The sequence below is a fragment of the Paramisgurnus dabryanus genome, chromosome 2 (genome assembly GCF_030506205.2).
Source record: "Paramisgurnus dabryanus chromosome 2, PD_genome_1.1, whole genome shotgun sequence".
In the NCBI taxonomy this organism is placed as follows: Eukaryota; Metazoa; Chordata; class Actinopteri; order Cypriniformes; family Cobitidae; genus Paramisgurnus; species Paramisgurnus dabryanus.
The window spans coordinates 34,957,836-34,977,742 of NC_133338.1; the positions used below are offsets into that span (position 1 = coordinate 34,957,836).

Below are 19,907 nucleotides of genomic sequence, written 5' to 3' on the forward strand. Positions count from 1 at the left end.
TCCATAATAAACACAAGATATACAGATATTTTCTTTCAGATAAAGAAAGAGAATGGCCACATGTCCTCTGAATTTATTTTGCTTGTGTTATTAAAAATACACATGACAAAGTCAAAATGTTTAAGTCAAACTGTTATAAAAAATTTCAGAGGCCACTGGCTACATCAACTATGTCTGTCTTTAAGCTAGATTTGCCTCATGTTATTATTTGATGTTTTCTACAGTATATTCAAGTAATAAATGAGTTTGTTATTCACTAGAGAATATAATGTAACATCTATATAACTTTGTTTTTTTTCTGTTTTGTTTTCTGTTGACGCTGCATAAAAGAATAATACATTAATATTCTCAAAATGTCACGTGGATCCATTCAGTTTTCCGAGAAACTGGACAACGATAACACCGCTAGGGGGCTCTAATGTCCTTATTATTATCCGGCTGAGAAAAACAGCTCTGTCGATTCAAGGATTGTGCATATTAACATGTTTTATTTAAATCATACGTATTTTCCTGTCATATTTTTGCTAAATGATGAAGAAGTGTCACAAGTTTGATAACCTAATACCGACTGCGCTGGCGTCACTATTTTTAGTTCTGACATATGAATTATACAGCAGCAGAAGTTACTGTACATTAATCAAATCACACCCTTGTATCACTTATAGAGCTAATCACACATTAAACACATTGCTTGATGTCTTAAACATCGAGCAAAAGTGGGGTAGGGAGATCGTTTGTAATTTTAAACGATTAAGGGTTTGTTTGACTTCATGAAGCGCTGTAGAGACCAATCGGCGTATAGCATCAAAGTCCCGCGAGAGCAATTCAAAGGCACAACTTTCAGTTCGTTCTCGCGGTACTTTAATGTCTTACGTGATGTCGGCCTGCGCAGACCAAATAAAGTCGAACACGCCTTATTCCTAACGTTACATGATTACAATTCCTACATAGTTACAAACAGCAATAATTTAAAACGTGAAAATAGCCTTAAAGTTTATTCTAAAAACAAAATAATAATAATACTTCAGCTTTTGAGGTTTAAGCGAGCTTTCAGATATTTTAGCAACATTTATCATTGAAATTAACCTGATGTTGTGTTTAACATTATTTCGTTCCAAAGTTAGGTTACAATAAATACTTTATTTGTTGTATTGCATAGTCAGTACAATTACTTTGTCTTCAAATAACCTTTGATGTTGTCATTTCTACACACCGCAGTACTAGTACAATTTAGACTAGACAGAACTCGTTTATTCGTTCTGATGCAAGCTCTAGCGGAGGGATATCAGCCATAGTAACATTTGCAATCTGTCTTGTTGCCTGGAGACAAGTAAAATGGCGTCTAAAGTCGACTTTAAACCCTTCCCTACCGGCCATGTTGGCTCAAACGTAACTGTCATATGATGTTAGGCGACATATGATGCAACACCCGTTTGATCCAAAATGTCGTCAACTGCGTCTTATCCCGCGCTAAGGACGTAACATACTCTACCCTGCGCCTGATCTGTGACGCTATTGCGGCGGATCTTCAGTGCTTGAGCTCGGCACGGCAGCGGGAGAGAAGTCATCGCTTCTCCTGCTGCTGCTTTAGCACACTGCGTAGGGTTACAGCAGGTAAGGTTATTTAATTCTTTCAAACTGTGTTTGGACACGTAGCGTGTTAAAATTTTTTGTAATGCAGCCCGGTGTCGACTTGAACTGAAAGGGAATATTTTAGGTCGTAGTGCCAGATATTACAAACGTCTGTAGCTAAGCAAATCAGCCGCGCCTCCTCCCCGGTCTAGCTACAACGGCGTTAGCCTAGCTTAGCGCTACCCCTTAATATTTGGGTAAACTAACGTCTCATTTCCAGTTTAAGACATGATTATTTTTAAATGAATGCTCGATTAAAGCATGTATGACCGCTTTACGACGGTTAGTTTGAAACAAAGACGCATACGTTGTCTGTAGTTTTCGAGGAAGTGATAAACCGGGACTAGGGTTTCACTTTGTTGCGTAAAATGGTGTCCGAATTAGCTAGCCGACGAGACTGTATGAGCGGTCATTTGTTTACAATTTAGCAGTGTCAGATTGACACTGTATACGACTATGGCATTTGTCTTGCTCACCAGGTAAAGTCAAACCGCGCGTTTCGCAATTTTAAAAGAAACTTGTTGTGCATGTATTTAAAATAGCTTTCCAGTTAACATTTTGTAACTTATCAAGCAGGTTACTGTGAGGCAGAACGGCAACTTAGTTAAAGAGTGTTTTACCACAGCTTGCACGATTTTATCTTTTCTTAGTACTGTTAAGCTGAACAACAAATTAATCATTCTGATAAAAGTGGTTTGTGGCTTGTCTAACGTTACTGCACAGTTCTTAGAAGGTGACGTACGTTCTTTCTAAAACCAAACCAGTTGTAATAGATATATGTTATGTCCATTGAATAAAATAAACAGCCGCAAACACAAATAATCAGTACATTTAGAGGAGTATTTGAGTTTAATATCTGGTAACTGGCGTGTGTCAGGTGATAGTTAGCCATTTGCTAGTCAGCTGGCCTCCTGTCATTCCGCTCTTCCATTGTCATTGTCAAACGCTCTTCCCCCGTCACTGTCCAACATTTCCTGTTAAGCCTGAACATTCTTAAACGATGTCACTTTCGAGTTGAAGTTTAATACACGACTGGGGTTATCGTATAGTACTAAGTAGTGTAGCTATATTATAACGCGATTAACCCAAGCCATGTGAATGTTTAAATGTCAAGGGCAGTATTTCATGTTCATCGGCTGTAGATATATTAATGTTCTATTAGAGTATTAAAAAAAGAAAACGTGTTGTAGTCTGAATTGTACTTCTGTACGCAATGCAGTGTTTATCAGACTCAAAACCTTGCAGTTCCTCATTTCATAACTTCTGTCTCAGTCTCAAATGGCTACGAATGTAATTACGTGATAGAAAAATCTAGGCCTTCATGATTAGTTTCACTGTTTAAAAATTTGTGATTAGTTTTACTGTCTAAAGACCTAGCCGAAAATAGTCTGAGTGTAGTAATTTTTAACAATGAAAGGGCTGTTGAATACACAGTGACACTGTATGACGATGGGTGTGACGACAGAGGCCGGGTGGACGCTATGGTCTTCTGAACATATGGACATTTTTTTGTTTATTTTGAAGGAAGTCGAATAATTTGTCGTTAAACAGTATTTAGCTCATGTTGAAGATATTTAATTGCCTGCATAAATCTTTTTTTTGTTATAGTGTCTGAAAATTGACATGGGTTTTGCAAGATATTTATTTTTGTCATGTATAGGTTTGCCTTACTCTCGGTTGCAGAAAATTGAATTTATAGTTCTCTGTGCACCACCTAACTTTGTTGTGGTTGTAGAGTTTTACTTAGTTGTTGAGGTAGTGGCATTTTAGCATTTAATTATTGGCTGAGCTGAGTCATAGCATGTATGACCTGTTTCCTTACATTTTTTTCTAATCTTTTGTATTGTCCTGCATGACATGAATACCAGAAATAAAAAAGCATTCCAGAGATGATAGTATTATTGCTTATTACTTGGGCAGGGCTGTTTAAATTTTGAGATTCAAAGGGTTAGTTCACCTACAATGTAGTTTATGTTGTCATGTACTCATACTTATGTCATGCCAAACCTGTATTATTTTTAGTTTCATTGATGAACACACAAGGTGATATTCACAGATTTATTCAACAACGGTGCTTTAAAACTGATAATCATGCTTACAGTCAATGGAGCTCCCTGTATCAGAGATTCTCTTATAAGGACTTTGGTAGTGTTGTGCAATGAAAGATTAAAGTTATTGTACCTATTTATTTGATGAATATCTGTTGATAATTACCCTCTTAAAAAGCTGTTCATAATTTATCATCAGAGCTAGTGGACATTATCTAGTTTATCGCAGAGGTGTAAAGAACTTGAGTAAATGTACTTCGTTACTGTACTTAAGTATTTTTTGGGCTACTTTGTACTTGTACTGAGTATCAAAAATATAGGCAACTTTTACTCTCTACTCAATTACATTTTTGATTGGGTATTTGTACTCTTTACTCCACTACATTTGAAATGACACTTAACGTTACTCGCTACATTGTTTATTCGTCAAATAAAAACGAGACGAAAGTGTCAGAGGGTGATGATGGATAGAATCTGTGGTCGCGAGGTTACACGCACGCACACACACAAGTGAGGGACTTCATTTGGCGCTGCGCAGAGCAATCGTATGAAATCAAAGTACTGCGAGAGCGAATCAAATGCATATGGAGAAGTCTGGTCTTGCGGTACTTTGAAGTCAAACGCTGAATGGCTTGCGTTAGCCACCGTAGCAGGACATCTGCGTGCTGCGTATGTCATAAACTTTAGAGAAAAGTTCGCGTCTTGTCTGAGAGAAGAGATAAAGAGCAAACATATGGATGCATATCACATTTGCTTCAGTCAAGGGACCCTTTGTTAAACATGTGATGCTACAATCAAAACAAAAGTGATGCGCGATTGCAGGAGGGTCATCCCGCAACTCAAAGGCAAGCACAAATGTTTGTATACTCTGATGCTACTTTATCAGCTAACCTGAGCTGTTAAGTTTCATAACTTGATATAACTTACTATATAAGCCAAAATAAACCAGCGAGGTCCTGTACTGATTGCCCGAGTAACTTAAGAACATTATAAGATTGATAATAAGTGTGCAATTTCACTGTCCTCACATTTAATCAAGTATGCTGTAATGTATTTACTGTAAAGGGGGATGCATGACGGAAGAAATGTAGTGCACTTAATGTGAGATAGTGGTGTTACGTACTACATGTGTTTACAATTAATCTTTTAAATGAACAACTTCACGTTTTTAATATGCATTATCATATTTCTGTTAGTGTAATTTTAGTTTACTGGAATTTTTTAAATATTAAAATGATATCTTTTTTAGGATAGGCCTATATAAGAATATTTCGTAACACTTTACAATAAGGTTCATTAGTTAACAGTAGTTAATGTATTAACCAACTTGAACAAACCATGAGCAATACATTTGTTACATTATTAATTCATCTTTGTTAATGTTGGTTAATAAAAATTGAAGCTTTAATTGTTTGCTCATGTTAGTTCAGAGTGCATTAACTAATGTTAACAAGATTTTAATAAAGTATTAGTAATTGTTGAAATTAACATTAACAAAGATGAATAAATGCTGTATAAGTGCAGTTCATTATTAGTTCATGTTAACTAATGTAGCTAACTAATGTTAACTAATGAACCTTATTGTAAAGTGTTACCATATATTTATATCACAAAGTTAGGCTATATATTTTTCAACATGGCACATTCAAGTACACAATGACACTAGACTAAAATTAAATGGGTTTAAATTAAATTGAATGTAGATTTCTAGACTAAAATCTCATGGCATTTAGTTGAATAAAATTAGACTAAAACTAAATCAATTCAGATGACAAAAATATGACTAAAACTAAATTAAATTTTAGTCAAAAGACTATCACTATGTTTAATCTGTGTTTGTTCTGCCAGGTCAGGTTTTGAGGTGTTTGATTTCTCTTCTATATTAGGAAATAAAACCTAATTTCTTAGTTTTCACTGCCCAGACCTACAATGTCTCTTTGTGTTGAGGACTAGTGCATCTTTGAGCCAACATTCAGTACGAGAAAAAATACTTGAGTACTTTTAAATTGGGTTACTTTAATACTTTTACTCAAGTCGTATTTAAATTGGTGACTTGTAACTTGTAGTGGAGTAATTTTTACAGTAAGGAATTTGTACTTTTACTCAAGTATGGCTTTCAGCTACTCTTTACACCTCTGGTTTATCGTATATTCCTTATCAGTTATTAGTCATTCCGACAACATGAACCCATTAGTCGTGAGAATTCAGACTTCAACCATCCACTTTAAATTTGTATTGTTTCACGATTGAATGTATCGTGACTACATACCATAATTAACATACACATTTGACCCTGGAGGAGATGTACCGCATTTAACACTATCCGCTCTATCCACCTTATTTTTGACGTCAATGTGGGCGCTGCCATTCTTGAGTTTTTTTTTTGTTTGTAAAACTTCCGTTTGAGCCTCTAAAGGTAATGGTAGTTGTATTGCGAGGGACATAAGTGTGCCGTTTTGTAAAAGTTTATTATGAAATCCAGGAAGACTGGCATAATTTGTGCAGTTAGGGGTTGCCATAATGGTACAAACACAGTAAATTTCTAAAAAACAATTGTTTTTACCATAATCCACACACAAGAGCTGATTGTGGATGTGGCGCATACACACCCATAATCTGTCTTCACACATCTATCCAGTAAAACCTTTCCTAGAAACTGCCAGTAAACAATAAATAAAGTAATTGTTAAAAACAAACTCCACCTTATTATTTTACAATTACTTCCGCATAAAAAAAAGGTGGATCCTACTAAATGAGATGAATGACTGGGTTACATATAGCTCTTCTTAAGCCGAAAAATGTTAGTAATGGTTGGCAGGCAAATCATTTTTCTTGTGTAGTTCCAGTTCCTTCCCTGCTTTCATCATTTGCCAGTCAAAAACTTTTGTTTGGGAGTAGAAAAGTTTTGCTTGCATGCTAAGCTGAATTTCTGTGTGCAGTATTAACACCCTAAAATGAAATGCCTTTTTTTATTGGTCACTCAGTAGGAGTGATAATTTGGCCACACCCACAATAAATCAGAAAAATTACTTGCAGTGCGAAGAGTTTTGTTATCAGTTTTATTAAAGAGCCACAAAGGCTTTTCAGCTGCAAAAATTTAATTTAAGATTTTTGACTGATTTAGAAATGATTTAAACCTTCTCATGTGTTAACATGTCTTTTACATTATTTGAATTGTCTCATTTGGTTACTATCTGTAGATCATACTTTTAATATCTTGTTAAAGTAAAAGTTATTAACTACTTGACCAATGTTAATGCTGATTGTTGTTCTAGTTTTAATAAATGACCCCATGAAAGGTGTTTGTCTATTTAAAAATACTACAGGTTTACTCACTGTCATTTTAAGAACTTTTTTCATTGCTTTGTAGATAGCAATCAATAAGAAAATAATCAAGATTTGTTTGTTGGATTGGGTATCACATTCATGTGATGTAAAAGTGTATTGTTTTATCTTTCAGGTTACGCCTGGACCCAGCTGTCATTCAAGATGAACCCTTATGACTGAAAGTTAGCCCTATTCAGTAAGCTGTTAGCTTCCAATGGTCACAGTCATGCCTGAAGATTAAAGCCCCCATTTCATCACTGGAAAGCAACTATATAGAAGATCTACATGATTCTTCATGTAGACCTTCCTGTGTTTGTCCTGCTGGATTAAATTTCCTCTCCTCTTTGATAGTCTAAGCTCTGTCCCTTTTATACCACTCCCACATGTCTACCTGGGAACATGCAACTGCTTCTGAGAATGGCTCCAACCTAGTCCCATGCGTCCAGTGAGTGGAGACTCTGACGGCCCTGGTCCTGAAAGAGTATCACAGGCCTTCCCTTTGTCAGGCCCTGTGCCCTCCTTAGAGATGTCCTCACTGCAGTCACTGGGCCCAGTGCAAAGCTGGCTGGGTCAGGAGCTGGAGAAATGTGGCATAGATGCAGTGATCTACACACGCTATGTCCTTAGCCTGTTGCTGCACGACAGTTATGACTATGAACTGCGGGACCAGGTATGGAGAAAGTGTACATCTGATTTACATTTCAAACTGAATTTAAAGAAGTAGTGATGGATTTCACAAATAAGAAATCATTGCATTCTAGTATCATATTTCTAAAAAAATGTGTCATGCCAGGGCTTTGAACCAGAATTTTTCCCAATTGCTTCGTTCCGAACAGAAACAGTATTTTAACGTTTTCGGTTCAACCCTAAAATTGACGTTCCTGAACCGGTTAGAACAAAAAATAAAGTTCCTGAACCGGTTAATAGCGTTCCATGTCAGCTGTGGGACATACAAATAAGTAGGCTGATCATTAGGACATTAAACTTAAATTATTAGTCTACCTAATTTTCCTTAAGTCTCTATCTTGTCATCAAACATTAATAAAGGCTACATTATGTAGGTGCCATAACTAATTCTGACATGCCTAGATTTGTTGAGTGCACTTAAACACGCGCACACACTAGAGCTGCAACTAACGACAATTTCTTCTGTCGACTAATCTAGCGATTATTTTTCCGATTAGTCGACTAGTCTAACGACTATTTTTTTTTATTAATACAGTGTTCTTTTTTTGATTAGCTATTTAATCTGTTGGATAATCTGTTTTCTACTCTCTGTCTGATCTGACAGTTATTGTTTGTTTTATTGTATTTTAACACAACTGAATGCTATTTTCACATATTATCTGTTCTGTTGTCAGATATATATGGGGGACAGTTTCCCAGACAGGGATTAGACTAGTCCTAGACTAAAATAAATATAAGAGCTGTCCAAACTGAAAACATCTTGCACTGACATATCTTAAAATACATCAGTGCCCTTAGTTTGGCCTCAAAATGCACACAAGTAATGTTTTTAGTAAGGCATGTTTGTTTAAACTAATTATATTTCCTAATTAAACTAAGGTCTAGTCCTGGCTTAAGCTAATGGAAACCACCCAGGGCCGGAGTGGGACTCATTTTCAGCCCTGGAGTTTCATGACTTAGACCGGCCCACTTTAGTTCATGACTGACTATATTAAAATAATACAGTTAAATCCTCAGTAGCCTATACATAAGTGTGCAATAGTGAACTGTTTTCTGCATCCTTGCAATTCATTGTATTTTTTTAAATAGATAATTTCCATATCAATGCAAATACAGTAAACAATTATGATTTTTGCTCTAATCTTGCAGCCCTAAGATAAGGTATTTTTATATTATTCAATTAAACATATTCAAAAGCTACTAAAAGGGAACAAATGTGTTTGTGTTTTCCCCTATATTTCTATTTTTAAAAAATGGTGGGTCTTGAGATTACCTGTTGGGTTGAAAAAGTTTAGAAACTCCTGATATACAATACACAAGCAAGATTTATCAAGTATGCAGAGGAACAGGAGGAAAAATAAAAAATCCTTATTTTAATTTTTAGTACTTGGATCATGTACATTGCCAAATACCTTGTGTCATAAAAGAACAAATATTGAATGGACTTGTTTTACTTAAGAAAACATTATATTCATATGAAACGTTTTAAATAAACTGATGAGTTTTGCATCAAATAAGTTTTTGTTATCAAAAGACGATGAATAATATAACTATTCATAGATCATTCATTATTTGTCTCATTTTCATTTAAGTGGCCGTTCGTATCAGGTCGCGCATCTAGACGCGCGGCAAACGCCCTCAAATACAGACGCATCTGAATCTAAACTCGTGTTCACAGGCGAGCGCTTTGAAAAGCAACCCGTGCGTCTTGCGCTAACATTTTTAAAGCCGGCAAATTACGCGAGTGGGGCTGAATAAGTGCTGGCAGCAGCAACCTCACAATTCGGCGCAAATTAAACAATTGCCATTACACAGAGTTACTACAGAAGGCATGCGCGGGCATAGGAGAGCGAGCTCGCGCACAAGCACATAACCTGTTTGTGTGGGAAAACACTGCTAATCTTTCATGATAAACTCGAATCAGTCGTCTTCTCTGCCAGTAACATCTGACGTTTACGTGAAAATGCAAGTACAAAACACAGCCAACTTTTAATTCTTTCATTCAGTGTCATGTACAGGCGCTGTCTAGGGGCTTCACGCAGAGAAAGAAAGAGAGCGCGCGTGCACAAGAGAGGCACCACCGAGCGCGCACAACAATAAATGAAGCCGTTTTAAATGAAAATAAAAATGTAACGTTAAATGTTGCGGCCATTGTTGATTTTGTGGCGCACACAAACAAATCAATGTATGGATAACACTGCCAGGAGCAGAAACAGCGACGCGTCGACGCATTTTACGCATGTCGACGTATTTTCATAGTCGACGTAATCGATGACGTCGACGCGTCGTTGCAGCACTAGCACACACACATAGACAGAGGACGAATTCTTAACGGCGCTTTGGGAAGAAGAAGCAGCATAAACAGTCGTTCCACATAAAGTAAAAATTACGTTGTTTTTCAGTGCTTTATACACCAAATGTATTTTAATGGACTACAGTATGAGACACAGTAGCGCAATTCTCTCTCAAGTTTATACATCAAGAGTTCTGATCTTTGAAGGGTGGAGTTGGACCGGACACATTCAACCGCATGTGTGTACAGAAAATTGCTCACTTTAGCGTCTTTTAGTGGTTAAATTGTTTAAAATCACTTAAGTGTTAACATTTGCAAGCCTTTGAAAGATGTGCAAATGATCAACTTTCACCCTATTTAAATTTGCGTATTAATCCGTGGGTCGCATGCGAGCCGAACCGTGGGTTGTAATCTATATGGAACACGGATCAACTGTGATCCATTACACCACTAATTAGTAAAAAACAAACATCTTGAGATCCTTGGTAGCCTACAATATTTCCCTCTTATGATTGAGCATTAGAGACTTGGGCTAGAGTAGGCTACTTGCTGGTGGCAAGCTTCTCATTTCTCCGATGTGTCAACAAAGACCGAAAGTGAACTTCACAGAGTATTGCACAGAAATCTTGTCAAAGAACGAAAAAAATATGGTATTAACCGGTTACCATTATTTTAAATAAACGTTTCTGTTCTGGAACATATATTTTTTTGAAAGTTTCTGGTTTCGTTTATGTTCCTTGCAAAACATCCAAAGTTTCTGGTTTTCGTTTCGTGAAACGGTTCAAAGCCTTGGTCATGTCATTCTAGTCTCTTTACTTTACTTTACCCAGTTGTTTGAATGACTTTGTAATTATTGTGTCTTGGAAACAATTGTTATGGCATCAAATTCACTACATAGATTATAAGCAATCGGAACAAATCCTGATTTTTTTTTGCACAGGAAAATGACATCTTCCTAGGCTGGGATAAAGGAATGGGGAAGAAATGGGGAAAAAGCAAGCGGAAGGGAGGGCCTGATCTTAGTCTGGAAGAGATGAAGAAACAAGCTGCTGTGCAATGTTTGCGTTCAGCATCTGATGAAGTAAGACCTTTGCTTCATGAAATTTCTTTCACTAAATGAATTGCCACTCTTGTTTTAAATTCCCAAAAGGTTCCGCTTCTAAATAGCATCATTAGGGTTAACACATAAGTTAGAACAAAGACTAGTTAAGTGGGTGACTTTCCAGAATTACTCACCTCCCAAGACTTTAAAATATGGCACTTAATCCATCTTTAGCCACCTGTGAAAACAATGAATGATATTTAACCCCAAAATGATGTATAAAGTCTCTAAGAGGTGTTATTGCACTAAGATGATAATGTTTGTCCAGTAACTATAATTTAAGACAAAGGGTAACACATAGACTGTTACATTTCTAATTCTAAATTAAATTACCCTTTTCCCTCTCAGAATGCTGGAATTGAAAGCTTGGTTGAGGAGCTCTGCTCTAAACTCAAGGATATTCAAAACAAACAGAAAGGTTGGTGGGCATGTTCTCTTTTACAGTCATGACATCTCTAATGGCAATGCAAATATGCAACTTATATTTAAACGAAGTTGTGACAAAGAAACTTGCATAATTTTCTTAACAACAAAATGAAAGGTATGATTTTGTCTTTTTAGAAAAAGAAAAGCAAGAAAGGAAAAAAACAGATATATCTCAGTCTCCTGAACTGGATGAATCACTTTCTTCTAAGGACCAGGTTGAGATGTAAGTAATTTAACTTTATATCCTATAATGCAAAAATTTTGGAATGCTGTACAACTGGAGTTATGATCACCATGTAATTAATTAAAGATATTTTCTTCCCCTAGGTATTATGAAGCCTTTCCACCTCTCTCAGAAAAATCAGTTTGTCTTCAAGAAATTATGACCGTGTGGAACAAAGCTAAAGCCTGCGCATATTCCAGTTCATCATCATCTGCTGTCCCTCAAACAAGCACCGACACATCCTCCCCAAAAGACTGCACCAGCGAAGGTGAAGCTTTTAAAGACAAAACACTTGATGCACCCAGCTCCAATCCAACCAGCGAGAGGGCCCAGCAGCGACGCACTAAGAGGGAGAAGGAAAATCGATTCCATGGTGGCACAGCAGTTGTGCCTGATGATCAGGTTGCTCATCAGAGTAAGAGGCAGGCTAGACATCGGACCGAGGGGAGATTCCGTCCCAGATCATGGTCTTCTGGCTCTAGTGAGGCTGGCTCAAGCTCCAGTGGTAATCAGTGTGACCAGACCTCTAGCTGTAAAGCAGTCCGCATCAGGAACAAGTCTCGGGAGGTCAGCAGCAGAAACAAAAAAGGGCGCAGTGGTGGACAGGTCAAAGTGGCTTTAAAAGTTATCGACAAAGAGGAGAGGAAAAACGCACGTGGCAGCAACAGTACTACTGGAGGCCCACATAAGCAACAGCAGCACTACATGAAAAAAGGCAAAAGGCCTCTGAGGGAGATCCGCAAAGATGCTAATCTGGTTGAGGCACAGGAGTCAGGAGGGGAGGCTAATAAAAAGGAATATATGGAAGAACCTCTTTGGTACACAGAGCCCATCTCTGAGTACTTTGTTCCCCTCAGTAGAAGTAAATTGGAGACAAAGTATCGGAGTAAAAAAGACTCTTCTAATGACTTAGCCATGTCCATTGATGTAGATTGCCTGTCAGAGAGAATTCAAGGAATCTGCATTGCAAATTCTTGTTTTCAAAGGGCATACCTTGCAGCGGGCACTTTTGTGGATGGGCACTACATTGAAGTGCCTGGTGAAGGTGATGAAGAGGTTACTGAACTAAATGGGATTCCGAGTTACCCTCCTCCTGAAGATGGTCAAGATTTAGATGATGAGCATCTGTCTGAAATCACTCACTTCTATGAAGTTGATCTTTATCAATCCATATTGGATCCTAGTGCCTCAGATGCGGTACAAGAAAGTCGAATCTTGAACATGATTCGTCAGAAAAGCATTGAGCGAAAACACTTTGAAGCAGGATGTGTAGTTTTAGATGGCCTTGAGCTGCAAGGGGAAAGTGCAATAAGGGTGGATTCTCTGGGAGCCTCAGAAGCTGATACTTCTTTCACACAAGATATGGAAAACATTGCTCAAATGTGGGAGTGTCATTCATCATCTAGTTTGGAGGATTTGGAGGGAGAAAGTTGTCCAGGTGACTCTCCAGTTAGGCTTTCCCCAGTTATGGACAATGTTTCGTATAACCTTAGCAAGCTGTCTGGAGCTTTTGTAGGACCTCATTTCCAAGAAGCCAGTGGTAGCATATCTGCCCTGAACTCCTGCTTTTCACTTTTTGAGTTGCAGTATGATAGCCCTACATTTTCTTTTCCCAGTGACTCACTCACAGTGGGTCAGGACAATGTAGATCCAAGTAGCTGTTTAGATCCACAAGGAAACAAACAATCTCGTTTGCTAATTTGGACCAAAAACAGTGCCTTTGATGAAACGGAACAATGCTCTAACTTATCAACAAGGACATGCAGTCCGTGGTCCCACTCGGAAGAGACGAGATCAGATAGTGAGCAGATTGGTGCTCCAGCAGAAGAATCTGCTCAGTTTGGTAACGAAGAGGTCCGTTGTATCCCCCTTATTCCACCTTCATGCCTGGAGGAGGACCTTTTGGATTTCTTGCAAGAAAACTCAAGTCACCAGCAGGAAGAACCGAGTGTAGGCACAGAGTCCAACCAGCCCTTCAATAAGAAATCAAAACTGGAGTCCATTTGTGGCATAGCATTAGAGCAGGATGAGAGTAAACTTTATAATGCTCTTGTGTTTTCAGATGTCCCAAATCAACAAACTGATGAATACACCTCAGGGATAATAAGAGACATTTGGATGGCTATTGGAGATGGAGACTGTGTGTTAACACTTGGGGTAAAGAATACTGGGGAGCACTTGTTTTCAGAAGAGGCTGCTGACTTACAGTGCAGTTGCCTTGACAAGGATATAAAAGGTGAAATAATTCAAAAGAAAGCTGTGCAGCGTTCTGAGTATCATCTTTGGGATGGGCAGAAAAAGGATGATGGGCTTTCTAAAAACAAGATGTGTAAAATGGATGGGGATTATACAACACCGGCCAAGCCCTGGAATGGTAATTCAGAGGACAGCACATCATTTATCCTTGGAGGGGTTTATGGAGAGCTAAAGACTCTAAGTGGTGATAGGGAATGGGCTATGATTCCACCTAGCGATGCTTGTGGGAGTTTGTTGCAGTGTGCAGCAGCCACATCTTCTGATATGGTAACCATTGCCGGGGCAGATGTGTTCATGAACACAAGCAGTTGCTTTGCTCCTGGCCACAAGCCATTGTGGAGACCTCTTGTGTCCTTCGGTCAAAATGAGCAAGCTGCCAAGGGACCAGGAGATAGTTTGAATAAGGGATTTTCTGTTGTCTTCCATGAAGATTTACTTGGATCATGTGGAGGCTTCCGTGGAGAAGAACCGGGACTAGATTACCCGTTTTCATCCTTTGATCTAAACAACCCTTTTTCCCAGGTCCTGCATGTGGAGTGCTCTTTTGAGCCAGAGGATATGGCATCGTTCAGCCCGGGATTCAAGCCAAAATCCATACTATGCTCAGACTCTGACAATGAGCCCATTTGCCCTTGGTTATATGGCATTAACCGGACTCAATATCGGGCCATTCGAATTTCCCCAAGGACTCATTTCCGGCCAATATCTGCCTCTGAACTGTCTCCGGGTGGCTGCAGTGAGTCGGATGTAGAGTCTGAGAAAGAAGAAGCAAGTCTTCCAGTTGGTCAGGCAGACCTCTTTGATGACCCACAGGCTGACCTCAAGCCGCTTGAGGAGGATGCAGAGTGTGAGGGTCCTTATTATGGGAAATCTGAATTAGAATCTGGGAAGTTCTTACCCAGATTAAAGAAGTCTGGCATGGAGAAGAGTGCCCAGACATCACTTGATTCGCAGGAGGGTGGCACCACTCTTCTGCCAATTACTGAACAAGAGATTTGCGTACATTGTGAGACGGCAGCGGTGCCGGAGCTGTGTTCTCATGTGCATTCCTCTGTTTTTCAACAAGAGGAATCTTTCAGAGAGACAGAGTCTTGCAAATGTGCCGCAACTGATCAGAGTCCTAAAAGTGGAAAGTCACTTGGTGGGGTTCAAGATATGCATGAGGTTAGTACGAAAATGCTGCAGAATCAAAGTAGATTGTAGAATTAAGTCCTAAATGCCACCTTCAAAGACAACAAAAACATGTACAATTGTATTATAGATCTTGACTCTTGAAGTGAAATTTGGTATCACCCCCTTTCGCTTGCACTAAGAAATCTAAACCTTTTTAGGGTTCATGTTTGCTGTAGTGCTACGACTGCACTTGATATTAATGGGTGATTTTATTATCTCCGTTATGATTAGCACTGCAATAGTTTTGTTCTCTTATACATCAATTTAACCTTATTTATATCTTTTATCTGCCATTGTCTCTTTATTCCAACAGCTTCCTCTGTTGAATTTTGGAGAACAGTGCTTAACTACTATCCAGCAAGATGAGTGCTGGTGGCAAAGTACTCTGTGCCCTCCTTTATTTTCAGGTTCTCAGTGCAGAGGTAAAAATTGCACAAACTTTTAGGGCATTGAATTACAAATTGCACATTGCTTTGAGCCCATTAGCTAAGGCAAAAATATGAAAATGTAGATACTACTTTAGATGGAAAAGGTAGTTTGTGTTGATATTTGAATGATAATAAAATTGTGTGCCTTCCTTTGCGGTTTAGGAAGCAGTAACATATGAATTGTCTCTCGAGCACCAAGGCATACCAATGCTGATTTTCTCCCATCACCTTCAACCAGAACCCGGAGGAGGGATAGCAGGACCCTCATGAGAACAGCAACCCCAGGCCCATAATTGGGGCTCTTATTTACCCACTGTCCTTGGGCCTGTTAATCCTCTGTCAGTTCATCTGAAACAGCATATCAGCATAAACAGGAAAACTTGGCAATAGGTTGACCATGTAGTTAGGTGATTTTGTTCAACAGCATTTCTTATAGACTTTTTTTTCAGTCTGCTAATACCAAGGGTGAACAAATTTGAAGAGAGTTAAAAAGACATAGTTAAGCATTAAGAATGTTCTTTAATTTACCCCTTTTAGATTTTAGCTTCTCTTTTATGTTTGATCTGGGATACGCTATAGTTGTGGTCCTATTGATTGTGCATGTGCTCGTGAACCTAGTCTCAGTCTTTCTAATAGTATAAGTTTCCGTGACCTAACTATGAATACTCAGAAGTCAGGTTGAAAGCACTACGATTGCAAAAAACCCAGACCCTGATTAGTTTGATTTTTGTTTTTTTTTACCTTCAGATTACTTGGAGGATAGAGTTGTGTGAGGTTTGGTGTGTTGAAAGAAAAAATGCTGTTGAACCCCCCGCACACACTTTTGTGTGCTTTTTTGCATCAACCATTCACTGGTGTTGCCATTCCATTCAGCCTTGAAAGCATGCTAAAGAAATTAAGCAGGGTAGGAACTTGACAAGTTCAACAATTCAACAAGCAAACTGAAAAACAGCTCTTGTTAAGCAGAAGGATAATGAAAAAACCCTACAAGGCTGTATATCCTTTAAAGATGGATGAAGCTTGCATTGCTTGAGTATACCTCTTAATAGAGCCATTGTGTTTTATTTTGTTAACATAATTTTGTTAACAAAACATTGACAAATTCTAAAGGTGTTTTGACTTTCAGTTGCAATATACATGGAACACACAATATAAAAACTGGTGCAAAAATGAGGGCTTTAAGCAGATCAAGATTTAGAAGGGGATTAGTAAAGTATTTTGACACAGTTTTACAATTTCTTAGATTCTACATCTTTAAAAACTATTGCATTACAGTTTGGTATTTTAGCCAAATGTTATGTTACAATTTGTACCTTATACAGTGTGGTGTATAAAGTAAAAATTGGTTTATAGGTTGATTTGTAGTTTATACCCCTTTCCACAGCTGAAGTGAGTACTGATGGCTTTTTTTAATCAAGAAAAGAGCATACATGTGTTTTCAGAAACAACAGTTGTACCAGAAAGCTGTGGCTGTTTTATTGTAATAATGCATCACACCTGCAGCATAAGTATCTAGCAAGATCTAAAATGAAGGGGTGTATAAAAGCAACGTTATATTTTGGCACACCATAACTCTGTAACATTCTGCTATTTTGTTTCATGTTAAATGCTAAGAGGAACATACAGTACAATGGCTTATTTCTGAGATCTGTTAAATTTTTGTTTTTAATTCACCCTCTTTGAAGTGAATTAGGGCTAAAATATTCTATTTGAAATGTAGGTTGCCTTTGTTTTGTTGGGGGGGGTATGCGTGGAATGAAGGGTGGTAGAGATATAGTGTAACCCTTTTACGTTTGCATAAAGAATAATACTATTTGGGTTCAGAAGTTCCAAACATTTTATTGTTAGTCAATTTGTTTTCAAAATGCAGAGATAACCAGTTCATTTTACAATTCCAGAAACTTTATCTCAAAAGTGTTCTCCATATTCAGTCAGCCATCTGCTGGCTGTACTATCTATCAGTTCAAAAAATTAAATCTTTTTTTTTAAGATGTACCCATTTGAAAATACTACATGTATACTACACAAGCAGATTTTAAAGGAACACGCTAACTTTTTAGGACGTAAGCTTATTCACCGTATCCCCCAGAGTTAGATAAGTCCATACATACTCTTTTTATCTCCATGCCGTAACTGTCTAATGCCCCCTCCGCTAGCCTAGCTTAGCACAAAGACTAAGTAAATGACTCCAGCTAGCATACTGCTCCCAATAAGTGACAAAATAACGCCAGCATTTTCCTATTTATATGTTGTGATTTGTATAGTCACAGCATGTACAAATAACAAGGTCATATGAGAGCCATCTTTTAACCATATACATAGAAACTATATTCTTAGAGGCAAAGCACTGCTTCTTGGGCGGAGTGATTTGCTTGCAGCACCTGGGAAGCCCCGTGGTGAGGATCAGAGAGTTTGTGCAAGTGTTGCACTAATCACTCCGCCCAAGTAGCAGTGCTTTGCCTTCTTAGAACATATACCCAGTATATATACGGTTAAAAGATAGCTGTTTCTCATATGTCCTTGTTATTTGTACACACTGTGACTGTACAAATCACAGCATATAAATAGTTCAAGAAAATTTTGGCATTATTTTGTCACTTATTGGGAACAGTATGTTAGCTGGAGCCATTTACTTTGTGCTAAGCTAGGCTAGCGTTGGTTGTATCAGATTTACGGGACGTACAGAGATTAAAAGGATATGTAAGGACTTCTCTAACTCTGGGGGATATGGTGAATAAGCTAAAGTCCTAAAACTTCCACGTAAAAGTCGAGGTGTTCCTTTAAATGGTGTGAAGTGTGCGTTTTTGACTCTAATTTCCAAGAGCACCCTTTATAGTTTGTTTTGCCTATTTAAAACTATGGTGTGCAGCTTTTTTAAAATTGGGCCTTAAAAAATTTAAATCTTTAATATATTTATACACAGATGGTTCTCCTTTCACATTTGCATATTATGTACTTTGTGGATTGGTAGAACCTGCAAACTATTTTTGTAGTAGGGGCTAAATGTGACAAAGCAAGCGAATTTTGTTTCAAACAACAAATTTCTTTGAAAACTAATTACAGCAGGTACTTATTTCTTAAACATAAATGTTACTAAAAAGTCACGTTTGCTAATGCTCCCTTGCAAGGGTGAAAGTATTTTGTTGGCCGGATTTTGAGCTACAAATGAATCCCTTGTATTTTGTATGACCAAGTCTCATGGGTAGATTGTTAAATTTTTCTTTATTTGCTCCTTGTGGTCATGGAAGTGTAGCTGTCTTTCAAAACTCATAATATATAATTAATTCATGTGATTTTAGTTAAATGGGATGGCACAAGTATTTTGGTACATAAGAGGTGTATGGACTCCTTTTAATGGATCATTTCTTCGACAACATATTTACATTGCAGTTTACTTTTCAAAATTAAAATACTTTCAAGAGATTCCAAAAATGCAGTTAGCTAGGCCAATTGTTGCTGTTTCTTTCTACAATCTACAAAGTTGCCGTCCTCTAAAGTAGGAAATCCTTTAATTTGTTACTTGTATTAGAAGCTTGTTTTAGGGTGGATGGGTGATGGATGACAAAAACATTTGGATCTTAAATATTTTGAGAGAAAAACATATAATGTGAATAATGAGGCAGACAGTTATGACTGCATGGGTAGATAATTTAAGGTTACAGATATACAGTTTCTCTCTGTTTGACCTGGTACCTATTTTAAAAATGTTTGAAAAAACTTTACAAAAAGGAGTGAAAAACAAAGTTTTATTTTTCAAGTGAGACTCTGATTGTTTGTGTGCGTGTGTGTGTGTGGTGGTGCTGTTGCTGGAGAAAGACCTTAGTACTCATGTCTGTGTGAGACTGAAAATTGCATTCATTTGCCATCTTGTTGAATTTAGGGTTGATTTGATTATGTATAGTTAAGGGTTGTGATCAATGCATTTGAGAGGACAGCTATTAAATCTGCAATCACAGGTTTAAGTTTGGATTGCAATGTTGTATAACTTTGAGTTCTGAATTGTCTCATTTCCTCTTTGTAACAGCTTCCAAATTGAAGCCCAAACCTGTAACTGTTCTCTCGATACCTGATCAAAGTCATTAAACCCCAGCACAGACACAAAGTTGGTTGCATTGTTCTAATGCCATGTACATCTGAGTACATTGTTTTGTTTCATTGTGAAGTTTCAAAACCTTCAATAAACATAAAAAAGGTGACTCTCCTCTGTTTGTTTGCAAGAAATAGGTCACTCTTAAAAATGCCAGTCTGTTTTTAGATACAGATTAAACTTTAACCCTGACACAAACTGGTTCAAACAAAATCAGACTCGGAG

At 37.8% G+C, this 19,907-nt stretch overlaps 1 protein-coding gene across 1 annotated transcript; it reads left to right on the top strand.

Moving 5' to 3' along the window:
* The first annotated feature begins 1,402 nt into the window (after positions 1 to 1,402).
* On the top strand, positions 1,403 to 19,791 carry kiaa0232 (KIAA0232 ortholog). The gene is made up of 8 exons (XM_065289421.1): positions 1,403 to 1,614; positions 7,141 to 7,677; positions 10,928 to 11,068; positions 11,438 to 11,507; positions 11,651 to 11,738; positions 11,843 to 15,158; positions 15,481 to 15,589; positions 15,758 to 19,791. Exons 2-8 carry the CDS (start codon positions 7,444 to 7,446, stop codon positions 15,772 to 15,774), a joined length of 3,975 nt encoding a protein of 1,324 aa, XP_065145493.1. The 5' UTR covers positions 1,403 to 1,614; positions 7,141 to 7,443; the 3' UTR covers positions 15,775 to 19,791.
* The last annotated feature ends 116 nt before the right edge of the window (positions 19,792 to 19,907 follow it).

Coding starts and splice junctions, on each gene's coding strand:
- kiaa0232 (XM_065289421.1), top strand. CDS start 7,444: ATGCGTCCAGTGAGTGGAGACTCTGACGGCCCTGGTCCTGAAAGAGTA. Junction 11,739..11,842: donor TCTAAGGACCAGGTTGAGAT/GTAAGTAATTTA, acceptor TTCTTCCCCTAG/GTATTATGAAGCCTTTCCAC. Junction 15,159..15,480: donor GGGTTCAAGATATGCATGAG/GTTAGTACGAAA, acceptor TTATTCCAACAG/CTTCCTCTGTTGAATTTTGG.